The 21283-nt window shown below is 32.6% G+C and overlaps 1 protein-coding gene across 1 annotated transcript in view; it reads right to left on the reverse strand.

Annotated features, from left to right (window-relative positions):
* LOC127701992 (hemicentin-1-like) overlaps nt 1–21283 on the reverse strand; it is a 187047-nt gene that overhangs the window by 84996 nt on the left and 80768 nt on the right. Inside the window, exon 8 of the mRNA XM_052205963.1 lies at nt 5194–5493. Coding sequence (XP_052061923.1) covers nt 5194–5493 — 300 coding nt within the window. The remainder of the gene's footprint in view (nt 1–5193; nt 5494–21283) is intronic.

Raw genomic sequence — 21283 nt, forward strand, 5'->3', positions numbered from 1 at the left:
CCCTTATTTAATTAATTTTGTATTTACATTGTGTCATAGATCAAATGTATTCGTTCAGTGTATGTTCACTTGTTTTGTTAATGTGTCTTTTGATTGAGTTAAGCCATTGCAATTGATATTTCATAGTGTGTCTTTCTATTTGTGATGTTACACTATTGTTTCAGATTAGGGTGAAGATTGACGCCTATTAAAACGTTTAAACCCGCTGCATTTATTTGCATCTGTCCTCAGTCAGGAACCTGATGTTCAGTGGTTGTCGTTTGTTGATGTGGTTCATAAGTGTTTCTCGTTTCTCGTTTTTTATATAAATTAGACCGTTGGTTTCCCTGTTTGAATGGTTTTACACTAGTCATTTTTGGAACCCTTTATAGCTTGCTAATCGGTGTGAGCCAAGGCTCCGTGTTGAAGGCCGTACTTTGACCTATAATGGTTTACTTTTACAAATTGTGACTTGGATGGAGAGTTGACTCATTGGCACTCATACAAAATCTTCTTATATCTATATACACCCGATCCAATGGGTCTACAAGTCACCTAAATATTAAAGTTCGTATTCGATTTGTGTCACGGAGTTGATAAAAAGTCTCGATAAACGATTTATCTAACTAGAAAATATAATGATTAATATAGGATATATTTTTATCAATAAAGTTTTAGATAATAAATTAAACTTGTCAAAATACAACTTGCTCATTTGCAAGTAGTTGACATCTGATATAATATCTTCGAAATGTTCACTTCTAAGTTCAGTATAAAACGAATAGTCAAGAACAAAGTGTGATTCGTCTTCAATGCTGTTTTCTCTACAAAATCTACAAATGCGCTCCTCTCGTTGTTTACCAATGCACCTTCCCGTCTCTATTCCTAGCGGTAGAATCAATTACCGTAATTGTGCTAGTCACGATAGTGTATGGAGTTCAAATGGAAGTCACGAATACGAGTCTTAATAACCTTATCTTTCGAAACGAAGCTTTGTTAAGAAAGAATAAAACCAAATTGTTGTTATATTGACAACAACTTCAATTACGAAAACCAACATTTTGCAACAAAGAAATTAAAAATGACTATGAGTACATTTACGGCAAATATTCTTGCGAATTAAATCGTTTTTTAATGGAATATGCAGTGCACATGTTGCTGTATTGATCAAATCTAATCACAGATTTTGCAACCAATGTATTATGTTCGCAAAACCCGGTTTGGTTAACATCCTCTGGAATACTATTACCTTTTACTTACAATACAATTCAATATATGTTGTCGACGCAAGAGGGTTCTGTAAATAGCCGCTATTAGCCTGACATTCAAACACTTCAAGGTGGTCTTCTAAACCAGCAACAAAGGTCAGCGTTGTGCTTGTCACCCCACTACTTGAAAATCTACTTATACCAGTTGTTATAACATTGTCATCTCTGCGCCAATGCACTGTAGGTAAAGCATTTCCTCCTGTAGAACTGCACGATAATGTTACCGTATCTCCTAAATCATAGCGTTGTGATCCAGTGATTATTGGTTGACCTGGAGGTTTGTTGGAAGCTAAAGCGTAAAAAAGGTTTGCAATACAATAATAATGATGAATATGTGATATTAATGAAATAACAGTTTTACCTTTCTAAAGAGGTACATGTACTGAGCGCGTTGCAATATCACAATTTCGTCGTCAGCTTTTGTTTTTGTGTTTGTGGGAATTTTTATGGAAAATTGTGTTATTTTAATTTTATGAATATTAATTAGTTGTATTTGTTCATCTGGATAATTTTATTTGGTTTTAGTTACTGCAAAATTATTAATATTTATATGACGCAAATTGAAACATAATATGCTAGGGAACTGCAGGACTGTGGAGCAAAGATTAGCGTCATACGTTCTGAAAGTTCCAAAGTAAGCTAGACTGTCAACAAAATAGAACATGCAATAGTAAAAGTAAGAATCATTATTCATTAGATTTGGGAGGTAATGATCAGACAGACAAGCGATACCGCTAATGACAAAATATTTCGAATCTCTCTAATGCATTAGGTTGTTAAAATGTTCCAGGAAAACCTGATAGTCTCGACTTAATCTGCAGTTAAACTTTTTAATTAACTGTGTTCCGAGGATTTAACATTAAGTACATTGTTGTTGACCTTATATACTTGCATGTTGTTTTTAGTGTTGTACTTACTCCAAACTATCTTAATTTAAAAAAAAAAAAACCTAATAAATTTCTTATTTGATAATAGATGAATAATAATGGACTAATATACATAGGTCAGCACCGCGACATGCATAAATAAACAGATCGAGCAATTTATGTCCAAGTTTATATTATATTCCAGAGTTTGCATTTCCTATCATGATTTCCTTGACAGAAAGTTGCTTATTAAACAAGTTATTAATAATGGCAACAGTACCGCTGTTCAATAGTCAAACATCGATTAAGCGAAAACAAATCCGAGTTACAAACTAAAACCGAGGGAAACACATCAACTATAAGAGGAAAACAACGGAACAACAGAAACACTGAACTGTAACAAAAACAAACGCCAGCATACATAGAAACGGGCTATTTGATGATAACTGCCATATTCCTGACTTGGTACAGGACATTTTAAGAAAAAATGGTAGGTTGAACCTGGTTTTATGGCTAGCCAAACCTCCCGCTGTTATGGCAATGTTAAAAATACCGATAAAATGACACCATTACGTGACAGGAATACAGTACAATTAAACGCAAGAGCACTCGGGATAGAGAAATACATAAATAAATAATATAATAGTACATTACAGCATGTAAACCACAGAATAACAACGGACACCATCCATGAATTTACGACCGTACACCAGGAGACCACAAACAAAGTATCAACTGCGCATGCGCGTCTCACGAATGTATAACGCCACAAAAAGTGACGTATTTTTTGTGATGTTAAAATTATCACAGGTAAATTTCTAAAAATAGAATAGATTTGTTTAATTATAGACACGTACAAGAATATAAAATTGGGATTGAGTTTGTAATGGTGTTATTCTATGTATTTTACAACCATGAAAAGAATATTAAAATGGAATTGTGTTTGTAATGGTGTTATTATTTGTATTTTCTAACCATGTTGGTTTTTCTTCTAAATCAAAGCTGTGTATAAAAAAAAATTCCTGTGCATATAGTTGCTTTAAACTTAAAATCATATCAATGAAATAGCTAATTTATTATCATAACATTTACATACATAGAGAAAATAAAAATAAAATAACTGTAATATAAGACAAGATCATGTCAGACCAAACAGTAAATACACTTAAAAACAAGCAACATAAAACAAAAACACTGTAGACGAACCACAAGTAACTCGACTATACTGACAAATAAGACATATGTGAAATGTACCGAAAATACAGAATTCAAACCACAAACGATAAGACACAACACAATATCCAACCGTACTTACAAAAGAAACATCATAACTAAATACATGAATGTTGATAGTATAAATACCGAGACACGTCGTATAGCGATGCGAATTCACACTCGACAAAACAGTCATATTCAGGAATAGGTCACGTTTGGTACTAGCAGACCAGACGACATACATGGTAAACCACAATCTAAGACGTGGTAAAAATTTCGTTAGTTAGTTTAGACACAGATACATCGTATAGATCAATAAATTCGTGATGGTGTCCATAAAATTTCCGGAGTGTCATTTTCAATCTTTCCTCCTCATAACTGTTGGAGCAGTTTCTGCGTAAGGAGCACACTCCTGTATATGAAGTTCGTAAAGTGTGAAAATGCACAAGTATAACGTATCAATTGAGATATGTAAACACAATCCTTATTAAGCTATTAAACCATAGGTTCCATTTTGTGAGGTTAAAGTCATCACATCGAAAAATTTTCGGAAGTCATCACGAATAAATCGACGGTAATGGAATATCTTTTCACAGAGGACCACAAGTATGTTTCGATTGTCGCAACTAAAACCACGTCCTCTTTTCCTCGAATTTACATCACCGAAATAAACTTATCACAGAGTTTGTTCTTACATGAGCAATACAATGACAGCCATATGTGGAAAAGGATCTGCATACCCTTTCGGTGCACCTGAGATCAATCCTGGTTATTCGTGTTGTTCATTCTTTAGATTTCTAATCTGTATTTCATATTCTGTTGTCAGTTTTTTGGTCATTTTTTTATACTTTCGTTGCGTTGTCAGTTTGCAGTTTGTCTCTTACTGATGAGTTTGAATATTCCTTTTGTATCTTCCGTCTCTCTTTTATATCTTACTTAGAATAGTATGTAGTATGTTAATTAACATCAGACATGGAAAAATAATGTGAATAAAACGAATCATGTTCACAATGCAGGTTGAGCAAAGTAAATATATAATAATAAAAGTATAAATTAAACTATAAGCGCTTATACAGGAGGGTAAACAAGGAGCATCAACATAAAAACATCTATAGAAATGTCCGGCGATGGTTGAAAAAACACTAAATTCATGTATTGCTTTATTCGAAAATCCCTACAATACATATATTTGAAATGAAACTCATTACCCATTTCTATATTTCCAGTTACCAGAGTACAATTTCGACATCTTAATTAGATGTTCACCACATGAAATCTTTTATAATAATTAGATCCGATAGCAATAACATTCATAGACTAGGCCTAGATTACTCGTAACATTAATTTATTCAATCTAGATTTGGATCTTCCTTGTCTTACTTTACGTAAACATGTCCACTTCATTAACCCATGTAGCCAATAACATCTAAGCAACATCATCAGGAAACCAATATGAACTAACTTTTGGTACGTTCTAATTTCAAGATGGCTTTTATATCGTATGCAGCTTCATGTAATACAACATTTCGTGCGCCGAAACACTTTTCTGAATTGATTTTTATCTTTACATTTTCATTATAAACATAGCCATAATTTTCTACCACCTTGTTCCTTGTATATCTAAACCATTTATTAAACGTTTTTTATATTTCATAATATCGTCATACACCACTAGTAAACGATAGACGGATAAATATGAGTATTCATTAAGTAAAATACGGGTATACGTTACTAATACAGCATCCGAAAGTCACAAAAAAATTCGAAAGATGTATGTATATTAGCATACGATATTTGTTGATAAGACAATTGTCTAGACATTAGATAGAGATGTAATTAATTTTCAAAGAAATGACAATACATACGGTTTAATACTAGATATGTAGATTTCACAAGTGGTCTCTGGAGAAAACCATTATCCACCTGGCATTCATATACCTCTAGATCGTCATATACGGTCGTTACAAAGGTCAATGTTGTTGTTGTTACATTTCCAAATATGGATGAGTTAGTACCAGCATTAATTAAAATATTATCCTTCAACCAAACAACTGATGGTGACGGATTTCCTCCAGAAGAACTGCATGTAAGAATTACTGTTATTCCTTCTTCAATATCTAACGCATTATTTGTTTGAGGTTCACCTGGAACTCTTCTAAAGGATGCTAAAATAGTAAAGTTTCAAGTTTAACATGGACAACCAGTTCAAAGCCAATAACAGCTAAAAAAATATGTATCTAAGACTACAATATCGATCAGTACACATCTAACATCCAATGGATTTAGTATAAAGACGTCATTCACAGTCAAAGAAAAACATGACCTTGTGCAATGCTAAAAAATAGGTATCGAAAAAAAATATATCGACAGATTGTAGTACCGTGAATGTGCATGTATAACAATGATATTTAGTATGGTTTAGGTTTACAGATAACAAAATCGATATTTATACCAATAAAAACAATATTCAAAGATCCAATTACACATGTTACAGTGTTAAATCGGTAACCTTTCAGAATAAATTTATTTAAAGATTAATAAGTTTTCCCAGATCGTATCTTTATTTCGGCTCGTAAACAACATCACCGTAAAATAAGATGTGCTATTCCGTTTAAAAAACGTTTTTCTACAGGTACCGCCTAACTTACATACCAAATCTTTGTATCTATGTAAAAATTTAGTAAAGGTTTTAAGTAACACATTGTTTCATACTTTGTGGTAACGAAATCCCTGACCTACTGATTTACCAATGATACATAGATTTCGCTCATTGAAATCCAAAACGTCACAACTAACACAGATACAGCGAACAAGTTGATATATATAAGCACCGTAAAACAACGCAAAAGGGAACATCACCGTCCAAAAGAAGGAGAACTAAAAATAAGGAAAAAAAAATTGTCCCCTTTTTCGTTAATTAATGTGTAGAGTATCCTGTAAATATCTTAATCTAGGAAAAAGTAAAATCACAAAAATACTGAACTCCGAGGAAAACCCAAAAAGGAAAGTCCATAATCAAATGGCAAAATCAAAAGCTCAAACACATCAAACGAATATATCAACTGTCATATTCCTGGCTTGGTACAGGCATTTTCTAAGGTAGAAAATGGTGGATTGAACCTGGTTTAATAGCTAGCTAAACCTCTCACGTGTATGACAGTCGCATCAAATTCCATTATCTTGACAACGATGCGTGAACAAAATAAACAGACACAATAGGTAAAAATGTCAATAATAGGGGTACAGCAGTCAACATTGTATTATCATCTTAATCACTATAAAAACAAACAAGTGTAACAAAGAAGTACAAAAGGAAATGACAGTTATGGCTGTCAATATTTGATTTATTAAAAGTATGTTCCTTTGAGTCAATTCCCACAGTAAATTTAGAGAATTCTTGATTATTTCACTAAACAATATCATCAAGTGTTGTTGAATTTATCAATTATATAGAATTTAGAAAGGTTTTTTAAGGAGTTTGGCCATGCACTGTGATTTATTACAGTACATGAATAAGTCTTCTATTAAAGGGGTACATTTGGTGCATATAAAAATACCTACAACATTGATTGCCGAGACGTACATAAATGTTGTCAACAGCTGTATTTATCTAATCATATATCCAGTATGTATATCTAGCATATTTACTTTTCTCATTAGATTAAAAGGCTTAATATTCATTGCAGCAAAAACATTTGCATTCAAAATTTTCAAACGACGCTTTTTCAAATAGGAAATCTTTTATTGGATAAGATTGCGTGACACTGTATTTTATAGAGGGAAAAGTCAAAATTGTCAACTGAATCATAATGACCATCAAAAGTACGAAATTTATCTGAAACATCAAAAGAATATTTTGCACACCAAAAAGAGTTAATTCCGCTATTTTCGTATGTTTTATAGCAAAAGTTAAAGATGATTTCTTTGATAAAATTTAAGGAAGTAGTTAAAAGCACTGAAAGATTAGTAGTAGAACACACGCATTAAATGATCATCATATCTACTCATTATTCAGTTTTTAAACTATTGTCTTTTTGTTGACTTATGCTTATGATTCTCTTGTGTTTTACTTTTTAGACGTTTCCGGAAACCGACAACGGTTTTAAAAATTGTTAACAAATCAAAGTCATTGGGTCAACATGAATTTTTGAAACATGAATTTGTGACCCAATAACTAATCATGGAACTAACTGCTTTCACGGGACAAAAAAGTCTTATCAATTATAAAAACGAATGTTACAATAGTAATGAATCATTTGTTGCATCATGTCCTGAAAATGTATAGGCAATTACTACTTTGATCCTTCAATTTGTTTAACAAATAAATTGATCTACTTTGAATGCCCAAGGTACATAGACATGCAATAGCTAAGGAATACGAAGTTGAAAATACAGCAACAAAACGTCCATGAAGATAAAAAAAAATCGTTAACCAAGACAAAAGTATCAGAAACAACAATGGTTAATACTAAGATAAAAGAATAAATGGAAAAAGACATTTCTAGTAAAAAGGTCAGAATGGAAATTATTTCTTCCTCAACAAGTCGTCTTGCTATTGATAATTATAACAATCAGGAGGCATGGAAAGTTTGCCACGGGGACAACTATCTACCATAGATCAATTGACAATATTGTAAACACCTACATATATGCATGTCAACGTCCGGCCTTATTACACACTAATACGTCTAGTAAGTCATAACCGGTAAAAAGGCATTGAAAAATACTTCATGTCTATTTGAAATAAAACATTTGAGATTTCAATTTTACAAACCTTTTGTAGGGGCAAATTCCATACCTTAAAACAAGAGCATGATTAATACATGAAGAAATTTATTAGGTCTTTTGTTTACCATTAGGCGCTACCAAGTGTGTGATCTTAGGTACATGCAAATTTGTTAACTCTAATTGATGACTGAATGTGAAAATTTGAAAGGAAAGTACGAACATATTACCTTCTTGCACATTCAGTATTATAGGTTCACTTATATACTGTCGCTCCCCATTATTAGCTCTGCATCTATAGATACCTTCATCGTCTTCTGTAATGCTATATATATTTAAATTTGGTCTGGTTGCAGAATTGATAACTTGTCTTCGTGCATTATTTGTCCCTTGAGATATTATTTCAGAATTGCCTCCTATAATTGACGTTTTTGTCCAGTCCCATGCAATAGCCGGTGGTGTGCCGTTTATTTTACACAGTATGGTAACAATAGAATCTCCAACTATTGCTGAATACGTCGTCCTCGATGCTATAATATCAAGACCACCTGCAAATTAAAAATGTATATTTCAAGTAAGTATTTGCTACTTTTAAGAAATTAACACGAATTATACTTAAGGACACACACCAACAAGAATACACTCACAAAAACAAAACATAGCCCAACAAATCATCACAGTGAAAACTAAAAGGTGAATTTCATCTCACCAGCAGATATGAACAGTACATGCAATAAAACACTCAAGTCTTTAGACTTAAATTGAGGAAATTCAATAATGTAATATATTGTTCGAGATTAAGGTGGACAAGGTAAGAAACTGTATATTATCAATTGCCTGCTTTCAGTAATTAATTATAAAAAACATAAGGGGATATAATTATAAGTTCTTAGTCATTGAAAAATCATCAAGAATTATATTTGCTGGTTGTTTTATCAGTCAATAAATAAGCTGGCGCGGATATGGGTTATTTAAAAGAGGTTTAGTAAAGTTGTAAGCTTGTTTGTCGTAGCCAATAAGATGGTTTTCAAGAGTAAAAACTTCTATATATATTCATTCTGTGATGCAATGGATTATTTTTTCAATTTTTCATGCTGTACTGAAAAATGCCTCTAAAATATGGTTTTCAAAGGTTATAAAAATAACCATCAGTAATGCAAGTCTAAGATAGCAATTAATAATGTTCGGCAGTTTTTCTCTCTTTCTAATAAACCCAACATCAAGTAATTCCCTTGCGTGTTGGTTTACTTTTGTCTTTATTTTATTGGTAACAGGAACGCACGTTTATGATATATCATTATATTAAGTTCTACCCTGTTACAGTTTTGTCTATCCTGTTACTGATAGCAGTAATGCATCTGCAAATGCGAAATTGCGAAGATTAAGACTTTATAACCTTTAGATGAATTCAAAAAACGAAACATTTCAATATGTGTACAACTATATGTAATTATAAACTTTTTAACGATGTTTCTGTCTACTATTGTCTATCCTGTTACTGTTACCATAGCAACCATAGTAACAGGATAGACATAACAAGATAGACAAATTTCATCATTTTTGAATGTTGTTGTGAAATAACTACTCCCTTTTGTGAAGTGAAGATGTTTTTCTGTTGTGATTTTGGTTTCCAACACGTTGTTGCACTTTTTACAAGTATAATACTGGCGTGATTAATAAATATGTTGGTAACGGCATAGACATGACAAAAAAGTACCCATTATTTTTTTTTCACTAAATGTCTTGAAATTTTTCTCCCTACACTGTTATACAAGCAACGTGCTGTGTTTAATGTAAAGGTTACTTTGCGCTTTTGAAATCAACACGGACTATATCAATATTCATAGAGAGAACAGTTTAACGTTTTATTTAAGTAGCGGTAACAGGATGGACATGATCTTCATGTACGCTGATAGAATTTAGTTGTAGAAAAAATGTTACATATAAAAATAAAAAAGCTGCGATTTTTTGCTAGAGTTATTATTAACATTCTAAAAAAATCCCTTTTGCAGATATCGAGACAATCAGAAAATAGGGAAAAAAGTCATTTGAAATGTGTTACCCTGACACTGTACGCACGTAAATTACGCAAAAATCGGACTTAAATATATTTTAATCTTGATTAATATTGCTGTTTATTAAAATGCACTCGTATCCAACTGTTATTGTTTAGACATAATATATATATTTATTATAAAAATATGGAGATGTGGTATGATAGTTAATGAGACAACTATCCACCAAAGTTCAATAACGTGGATGTAAGCAATGACAGCCAATCGTACGGCCTTCAACAATGAGAACATTCCATATCGTATAGTCGGCTATAAAAAGCCCCGATATAAACAATATGAAACAATTCAATTGAGAACACTAAAGGCCTAATTAGAACAAAACAATTTACGAAACAAATATGACGGACATAAAACCAGCGCCAACCACTGAACTACAGGCTCCTGACTTTGGACCGGCACATCAATAATGTGGCGGGGATAAACATGTTTGTGAGCGCTCAACCCTCTCCGCAACCACCTGGGACATTGATGTAACTGCACAACATAAGAACAAACTATAAAAATTAGATGAAAAAGGCTTAACTCATCAGATCGATGTAAAGGCATCTTTAACAGTCAGAGAAAAAAACATGACCTTGTGCAATGCCAAAATAAAGGTATCGAGTAAAAGTCAAGAGCCAGTAGTATCGTGACAGTGCATATGTGTATAACAAAACTATTAAGTATGATTTTGAATAACTGATAACAAAATTAATATGTCTACCAATAACAATAATATTCAAAGATTCAATTACAGTTTTGGATAGGTAATCTTTTAAAATAAGTTTATTTAAAAGATTTATAAGATTACCGGGATCGTATATAAATTTCCGGGCTCGGTAAACAACATCACCGTAAAATTAAGGATGTGCTGTTCCGTCTGAAAAAAGTTTTTTTACAGGTACAGACAGACTTGCAAACGAAATCTTTGTATCTATGGAAAAATTCAGTAAAGTTTTAAGTAATTTCTTGTAACGAGATTCCCAATTTGATAATTTACATACAAGTGAGAGGTTTAGCTACCTATAAAACCAGGTTTAATCCACCATTTTCTACATAATAAAATGCCTTTATTAAGTCAGGAATATGACAGAAAAAATGTTTTCCATTCGTTTGATGTGTCTGAGCTTTTAAAAGGAACTTTCCGATTTGAATTTTCTTTGGAGTTCGGTATTTTTGCTATTTAACTTTTTACCAGTAATACATGTAATTTTTTAATAATTCTTGGTTATTTTACGAAAAACTATTATCAAGATAACGGTATGTGTTGTTGAATATATTTTTTATATTGTACTTAATTATATAATTGCTGTCATCTTAAAATTTTGTAAATTGTAATTTATTTGGAGAGGATAATGTTAAGTTGTTATAACATGTATCCAATCCTATTGTTTATTTAGAAATAAAATATGTTTAAACTTAATATTTTGTGGACAGTCTATTGTTGACGGCTTTTTGGTTGGTTGCATTGTTGCGTTGCTGTCTCCGTGATGTATCTATCACATCTGCTTTTATTTGTATAATGTATTCGTATATGTACGCGACATTGATATCGTCATTAAAATCGCGTCATTCACACAGTATTTTACATTTCGTTCTAATTTTCTTATTTTGACATGTTTAATATACAAATAGGAAGATTTGGTATGATTGTTAATATCAAATATTTATAGTATAATCTCGGTGTTGTCATGATCACAAAACTATTCAATCTATGCGACATTGATCATCAGTTATGACAATTTTGTTAATAGCAGCTAGCATGCAGGTATTGACAAACAATCACGATTGATTACTGGTGGCACGTTCCTTCGTTCACGTTTCCGCAAATAAGTATTTCCTTCCCGAAATTTAACGGCCTAATGTTCAGTAATTATTTTCAAAAGTAGTTTATAACAATTGCTGGACGTTTCCAAAAATGTTTACCTCATCTGTAAGTCAGAGTAATGGTGTGTTGTACATATACATGTATGTTAAAAAAAATAGTAGATTTCATTCAAAATATTGATTCACGGTTTTATAATGTACGTAAAAATATGATTATTTGGTTATCATTTCAGGAAAAATTAAAACGATAAACAATTTCGTTTTTTGCACATATTTTTAAATACTAGCAGTTCAAAATATTGATGCACAGTAATTATATTGTACGTAAAATATGAATATTTGGTCGCCATTTCAGGAAATAAAGAGCTGTGCCATGAGCGCATGATACGCCCATCGCTTTTTCAACGAATAAAATTTCACAACTCCTCAAATTCATATAAGATATTCAAAAAATACTAAAGGGATATATTATAAAAACCGAAAGGGAGATTAAGTCAATAGATATAAACTATTCACCAAAGTTTCATGAAAATTTGTTAAAAAAAATAAAACGATAAATTATTTAAATTTTTCACAAATTTAAGTTGATTTAATCAAACACACATACTAACAATATAGTTGACCTAGTGCAAAAGTATCTAAAAAACAAACTTAACCAGGAAAACTTGATATTGATCAATAAACCATAGAATGAGGTCAAGGTCAGATGATAACAACATATACACCTTACAATCATTCCATACACCAACTATAGTTGACCTATTGCTTATAGTTCAGGAAAAACAGACCAAAAAATTTAGCAATGAACCGTAAAAAATGAGGTGAAGGCCAGATGACACCTGCCAGTTAGACATGTACACCTTACAATAATTCCATACACCAATTCAAATATAGTAGACCAATTGCTTATATGATCTGAGATATGGACTTTTCCACGAAAACTTAACCTTGTTCACTGATCCATTAAATGAGGTCCAGGTCAAGTGAACATTGTCTGACAGACACGAGGGCCTTGCAAGTACTCACATACCAAATATAGTTATCCTATTACTTATAACAAGAAAGAAATTAAGAATACAACAAAAAATGACGTCAATGACAATGGACCGATAGACGGAAACTTCATAACATAAGGCATCAATATACAAAGTATGAAGAATCCAGGTCTTCTACCTTCTGAAATATTAAGCTCTAATATAAATTATTTAGTTAACGCCGCCGTCGCGGCCGCTATCGCGGCCGCCGCTGCATCGCTATCCCTATGTCTCACTTTCTGCGACAGAAGTCGCAGGCTTGACAAAAATTATATAGAAACATCAATCATATAGAAACAATCATGAGTGTTACTGTGCGTATTCCTATGTGTTTCTTTTTTCTACATTGGCTAGAGGTATAGGGGAGGGTTGAGATCTCACAAAACATGTTTAACCCCGCCGCATTTTTGCGCTTGTCCCAAGTCAGGAGCCTCTGGCCTTTGTTAGTCTTGTATTCTTTTTTAAAATTTTAGTTCATTTATATGTTTTGGAGTTTAGTGTGACGTCCATTTTCACTGAACTAGTACACACTTTTATTTAGGGGCCACCTGAAGATCACCTCCGGGTGCGGGATGTTCTCGCTGCGTTGGAGACCCATTGGTGGCCTTCGGCTGTTGTCTGCTCTTTGGTTGGGTTGTTGGTTTCGACATATTCCCCATTTCCATTCTCAATTTTATGGTCATGCTTTTCATGACATTGTCATCCTGAATTCGTTGGGGTGTATTTATTTATATTTTTCTCTGATGGAATATAGTTGTTTATGAATAGAAAATGGCTTCACCCTTACTTCCAGTTACTAAGAAAACAAGGCTTGGGTAGTGTTGACAACCTACAAAAATGTTTTAACCTGCAAAAATATTAAATTAAATGTGTCTGTCCAAAGATGGCAACCTGTAATCCAGTGGTTATGATTGTTGCTTGTGTTCAATTATTGCTCTTCATTTCCTTTTGGCATTTAACATGTTTAATTCAGGCTGTTGGTTAGCTATTGGTTTACTCTTCTTAATAGTTTCAAATTTGGTCATTATGTTGTTTTTGTGAAGTCTAGCTTATAGTTTAAAGCATGGATATGATGTATTGTTGAAGGCTGTATAATTGTAAGATATTGTTCACAATCGATCTTTGTCAATGAGATTTTATTAGATATGGTCTCATGGGTAATCATACCACGTCTCCTTTTTTTAAAATAAACTTCTACAATATAGAATAAACATACTTCCGGTTACAGTAAGAGTTGTTATCGGATTATTTGTGCTGGTCCCAACTAGATTTCTGGCCTTACAGCTGTACGTTCCTTCGTCAGTGGATGCCACATTGCTGATGGTCAAAGATGGACTAGATGTTGTTGAGCCTGAATACTTTCCATTTGAAGTTAAAACGAGGATAGGATCTGTCACTTGTTCTCCATTATTGGTAAAGGTCCATAGAACGTCCTGTAGGGGACTATTTGGTGAGCTGACTGTACACCAAAGAATAATGTGTTGTCCGGTCATTTGATTATATGATTGCTGTGGAATAGTTGTTACAGGTGATGTTCCTCAAATGATTTTTAATATACATTGAATATAATGATTTATACTGTAAATGTTATCTATATTGCTTTAATGTGAATTCATACCTATTTATATCGTGTTTCTTTCTGGGAAATTATTTATCCAAACAATTTTATAAAGTCATAAACTGTTTTGGACATTTTAAGAACTTTTTACTTATTTCCATAAATCATTTCGTTATCATGTATATATTTCAGATGACAACAACAAACAAATTTGAACTGAAACTGACATCTATATTATCAACTTTTTTATATTTTGCTCCACTATGGCGACCATCCCTGATTTCATTTTGGAACCTGACTAATAAATGGAATGATGGGCATTTTTTTGAATAATATATGTATATCATTTATACATTCAAAGCATAATACGTGGTTCCTTTTTAATATCAAGGTATGAAAGGTTCAGTTTTATTTGGTCCCTTGAATTTGCAAACCACAAAGTAATTGTAAAAAATCAATATTTCCAAAAACGGCAGTGTAAACAAACAAGCAAAGGATGCAAATCAATAAAATAGCTCATACTGTTGTTTGAATTGGTTGAAGAAAACAAACATACTGTCCAGTGACATGTGTGACAATATCTGATTTAAAAAGTTATCGTCTGCTGGTTTGTAAAATCCCAGTTTAAATGGCAGATAGTTTCAATACCAGAAATGTTCATTTAAGCTTGTAAATTATATATAAATAAAATCATAAATTAAAGGCTTAATCCATCATTTGTTTCCATTAGCAATAGAAAATTCATAATCGGTTAAATCCGAACAGGTCATCAAAACAACATTCATACATGTACATGTGTTGTTTGTTATGCAGAATTAGTTGATTTTTGTATTATGGTAACAAACTGATCCTTTTAATGACAACCAAACTTTTACCATCGTTTCGATGGCAAAAGAAGGTCGAGTAATCGTTCGAATCTGTCCGTTCGAAAGACATTGGGAAGGATAATTTCGTCAAAGTTTTGTTGACTTCTATTAAACGGAATCATTTGATATTTGGTTTGCAGCTTGATGATGTTGAGTTGTAGCAAGTAAGCAATGTTTACATCGGCCGTGCAGCCACTCCCTTGTTGCCGATTGTTTAAAATTTTGAACTATCCTTAATCTTGTACAAGGGAAATTTTCATCAAACTTTTCTTGGCATCTATTAAGGGGATGGTTTAATATTTGGCTGATGCTTGATGATATTCAATTGTATCGAATAAGCAATTTTTTTACCAGTCGTGCATTCACTTTCTGTTTGCCGATAGTTTGAATTTTTACAACACTCATTGTACTAGGGAAATTTTCTTGGTTCCTACTGAAAGGAATGGTTAAATATTTGGTTTGCAGCTACATAATGACGAGAGGTATGGAGTTAGCATTTTTATCATTCACATTTCAGGCACTTCCTGTTTGCGATATTTTGAAATTGTAAAGCATTCCTTGTATATGGAAAATTTTCATCAAACTTATGTACGCCTCTTTTTGAAGGGAATGATCCTTTTATTGCATGTGGCTTTATTATGATTAGTTGTCAGAGTGATAAATCTTTACGTCGGCTATGCAGCAAATTTCTGTTTGCCGATATATTGAAATTTTACAACACTCATTGTACATGAAAAGTTTTTTTCATAATACTTTTTGGCTTTAATGAACGGGAATGATCACGTTTGCTTCAGTGTAAATGTTAACTCAATCAATTATATGCAGCAACGCAGGTCAAGACCCGGTATCAGTCCTGTTTTATTTATTGATAGTACGGGAAAGATTTTTTAGTGATTTTGATATAAATAACTACAATGCTGATGCAGAGTTTTCTTAGTTCTCTTTTTTAAATAATTTTCACTAACAAAGAATAATGATATACAGGTACTTACCAACAGGGGTAACAATAATTGTATTTGTATTCACAATGTAATTATTGACAGCATCAATGCCTCGACATACGTAGTTTCCACCATCAGAAAGAAGAAGATTGGTAATTGTCAGAGATTCTGTAGCGACAGTACCACCAGAAAGTCGGGAATTACTGCCTATATTCAGTTGAATGTTATATTTATCCATATGATTTGAGTTGCAGTACCTTGAGTTACAGCACACTGCAGAGTAACAGAGGAATGTAGACTTGGACTATACTGGGTAACAGGAGCATTAATTTTAATAGTTTCTACAAGTAATAAAAATTAACTCAAAAAGAGGGACGAAAGATACCAGAGGGACAGTTAAACAAACTCATAGATCGAAAACAAACTGACAACGCCATGGCCAAACAGACAAATAATAGTACAGATGACACAACATCGAAAACTAAAGACTAAGCAACACGAACCCCACCAAAAACTGGGGGTGATCTCAGGTGCTCCGGAAGGGTAAGCAGATCCTGCTCCACATGTGGCACCCGTCGTGTTGCTTATGTTATTACAAATCCGGTAAATAGTCTAATTCGGTAGGTCACATTCGGGAAAAGGGAAGGGTATTGTAGTTACGACATAAGGAACATATCCGATATCATCTGTGAAACGGTTATTCCATAACGGTCAACCAACTCGTGATGGAGTCCGTAAAATTTACGAAGGGATGATTTCAACTTCACCATTTGGAACTCTTGGTTTAATAGCTTCCTTGTGAGCAGCAATCCTCTATCAAGGAAATCATGATAGGAAATACAAGCCCGGGAATATCGTATCAATTGAGAGATTTATACTCCGTATACAGGCGCTGCTGGAATGTTGCTACATAGAAATGGAAAGTTCACAATTGGAAAGCTGAAATCATCTCTTTTGTCGAAAAGTTTTGTTTTTAACCGACCCTCATTGTCAATTTTTAGATGTAAGTCAAGATATGAGGCAGACTTAACTGTATCTGTAGTATCTTTCATCTCTAGTTCGATGGGATAGATTCGTTCAACATTGTCACCAAAATTTGTATTATTTAGTGAAAGAACATCATCTATATAGCGGAACGTAAAGTTAAAGATGATGTTCTCTCACTTCTTATCTTTCTTCCTAAGAAGTTCCTGTATGAAATCAGCCTCATAATAATAAAGAAACAAGTCGGCAAGAAGAGGGGCACAATTGGTTCCCATTGGAATTCCGACAGTCTGTTGAAAAACAAGTCCTCAAAACGTAACAAATATGTACAGTTGGGTGTTCAGAATGAATTGTTACACATAAATGTGCAAAAATTAAAGTTTAAATTGCAAAATTTGTTGTCGCATCAATATAAGGTGTCAGTATTTTAAATTTTGTAAAGATATTATGTTACAGCATTCAAATCCTGTTCTTTTGGTACATAATGAGGGACATGTTTACACAAATTGAGAGCTTTATAAGTCTACGGTTACTAATATTTGTTTTTTTTAATATTCTTGTACTTGCCTGATAATTAAGTACTTTTTTTTACCTCAGAATGGACTGTTAGACATAAAAGTGAAGAAATTAATGTTTAAAATTGCAGTTAGTTTTCCAATGTCTTAAATTCTTTTAGTAAAATACCACTAAATCGTCTGACCAAATGTATTTGTTTTCTTTGTGTTTTTTGCTGATCATTGACCGAAATATTTTAGTCTTTAAACAGATTGAGAAGAAAGGTTACATTAATTGATACGGGTCGAACTAGCAAACTTAAATAAAATCGTATATTCTCTGGAACAGATAAAGTATACAATTTTCAAGTTCGAAATACTCACGAATGATTGTAATTTGTCTGCAGACTGTCTGTGGAATATTGCCAAGTGTGGTTGTATGTGTTACATCACAACAAATGGTGTCTCTATTGTTAACAATCACTGGGCTCCAGGTAAGGGTACCAGTAACATCATAGGATTTTTGATTAAATACACTGGTAGATGTAAACTCAGATGTAAATTGAGTATTTTTATTTTTATTTCTCATGGTCATTACACCAGCTGGATAACCATTGGCAGAAATACATGTCCATGTTCTTGTTTGTCCTGGCGTCAAAGTGTTCGGCCCAGTCAAAGTTGGTGATTGTGGTGAAACTATTAAACATATGCAATCAATAAGAAATCAATATAAAACGATTGCATATAATATTGACCAGATGGAATAGGTGTGCAGAAGCTCTGTTGTTTACTCTAAATTTCGAATTGAATGGATCGTCATTGCTGTTAAGTTATGCATTTTCAGTAACTGTTGCAAAAAAAAAATGGATAAGAATTTTCAAAAATATGAATCTTATACGTTACTCTTAGATTTGTTTCAAACATTTTTGTTTATGCACAGTATTCAATATAAATATTGTACATTATGGTGGTATATACTGTTGCTATGATCTATCAATTTTGATGTATCTTTAAAACAAAAATGATCCATTTTTTATGTTGTAAATCATCAATTATAGTTATATCGCCATGTTGATGATGATGGTTTATGTAATCATGATCTCTCATGTGAAAAGCTTATAAATATACTATTTTCTAGTTGTTATTATTTTTAGACAAGAAAATTCTAACTCCAAAATCTTAAATCGGAAAACTGAAAGGAACTATAACTATATCACTGAATAGCCTGTATATATATATAAATTTTTAGTCTGTCAAATATCAATATTTAAAATTGAGAATGGAAATGGGGAATGTGTCAAAGAGACAACAACCCGACCATAGAACAGACAACAACAGAAGGTCACCAACAGGTCTTCAATGCAGCGAGAAATTCCCGCACCCGGAGGCGTCCTTCAGCGGGCCCCTAAACAAATATATATACTAGTTCAGTGATAATGAACGCCATACTAGACTCCAAATTGTACACAAGAAACTAAAATTAAAAATAATACAAGACTAACAAAGGCTAGACGCTCCTGACTTGGGACAGGCGCAAAAATGCTGCGGGGTTAAACATGTTTATGAGATCTCAACCCTCCCCCTATACCTCTAGCCAATGTAGAAAAGTAAACGCATAAAAATGCGCACATTAAAATTCAGTTCAAGAGAAGTCCGAGTCTGATGTCAGAAGATGTAACCAAAGAAAATAAACAAAATGACAATAATACATAAATAACAACAGACTACTAGCAGTTAACTGACATGCCAGTTCCAGACTTCAATTAAACTGATTGAAAGATTATGTCTTCATCATATGAATATCAGGCACAATCCTTCCTGTTAGGGGTTTAGTATCATACCATCATAACATATATGAGAAGAACATAACCCGTGTCATGCCAACAACTGGTTTTTAAATAAATGTGTTTAGTGCCGATGCAAAGACCCTATAAGTGAATCAATATTAACGCCAACATATGCAATCTTTAATGACCTAACAACAGTATCGTAACTATATCCCTTCTTAATAAGTCTATTTAAAAGTTTTTTTAGCTTCAGAGGTGAATACTGACATTTTTGTGCTTTATAAAGAATATTTCCATAAAAAATTGGATGTGAAATACCTGAACGTATAAGAAGTCTGCATGTTGAGCTATTTTTACGAATGATGTCCTTATACCGATGATAAAATTTAGTAAATGTTTTGACTAGTTTATGATATCGAAAACCCTGGTGTAATAATTTTTCCGTAATACATAAATTTCTCTCGTTAAAATCTAAAACATTGTTACATACACGAGCGAATCGTACAATTTGAGATATATAAACACCGTAAGATGGTGACAAGGGAACGTCACCATCTAAAAATGGATAATTAACGATAGGAAATGAAAAATCATCTCTTTTATCATATATTTTAGTATTAAGCTTTCAATTAATGATATAGATATCAAGATCGAGGAAAGGGCAGTGGTCATTGTTAGTATTAGCTTTATTTAAAGTATTTTTGTTTTTATACATTTTGCTTTAAAGGTTGACTTAAACGTCCTTGCCTAAACAAACATGTTCGGGTGATTGTGATATTTTGTTAGGACACTTTTGAACTCAAGGGTTAGGATTTATCAATGAACAAACAAATTGACATAAAATTAGAAGAATTGAAATTGTTCGCTATTTTTGAAATTTCAAAAATCACATATTAATGGCTTTCCTCCTATTGTCGAAAGGTGCAGCCATTGTATTTTGTAAGGATTAAATCAAGCTTACGGTTTTCATGATGTTTTCATGATGTTGTGATGTTATACCACCGTCATATATTAGGGAATGTTGGTTTTCTTTTTGTTCATTGTTGAAGATCATATTTTGATCCTATAGTTCACAAGATTCATCTCGTTTGGTCTATAATAGATAAACGTATAATTGGCAGTCATACATTGTTCAAGTCCTTCTGATTTTCATATTGCCACTTTCTTTCTTTTAAGATAAAGTCATACCAATGAAGGACAAGCTTTGTTTAATGAATATAATATATTTTTCATCAATTAATAATTGTATTACATATAAATAAGAATGAGACAACTATCCGTCAAAGTCACAATGTGAAAAAAATAAACATTGATAGGTCAAAGTACGGCTTTCAACACGGAGCATTTGCTCACACCGAACAGCAAGCTAAAAAGGGCCCCAAAAAATACTAGTGTAAACAATTCAAACAGGAAAACCAACGGTATAATCTATATAAAAAACGTAAAACGAGAAACACTTATGAACCACACCAACAAACAACAACCACTGAACGACAGGCTCCTGACTAAACACAGGTGCATAAAAATGCAGCGGGTTTTAAACGTTATAACAGGCGCAAACCTTCACCCTAATCGGAAACAGTGGTATAATATTACAACATAAAAAAGACACACAATAAAATATCAATTGAAATGGCTTACGTCGATCAAAACGACAATACACAAAAACAAGTAAATATACACTG

Source organism: Mytilus californianus, unplaced genomic scaffold, assembly GCF_021869535.1.
Source record: "Mytilus californianus isolate M0D057914Y unplaced genomic scaffold, xbMytCali1.0.p SCAF_5, whole genome shotgun sequence".
NCBI classification, from domain to species: Eukaryota; Metazoa; Mollusca; class Bivalvia; order Mytilida; family Mytilidae; genus Mytilus; species Mytilus californianus.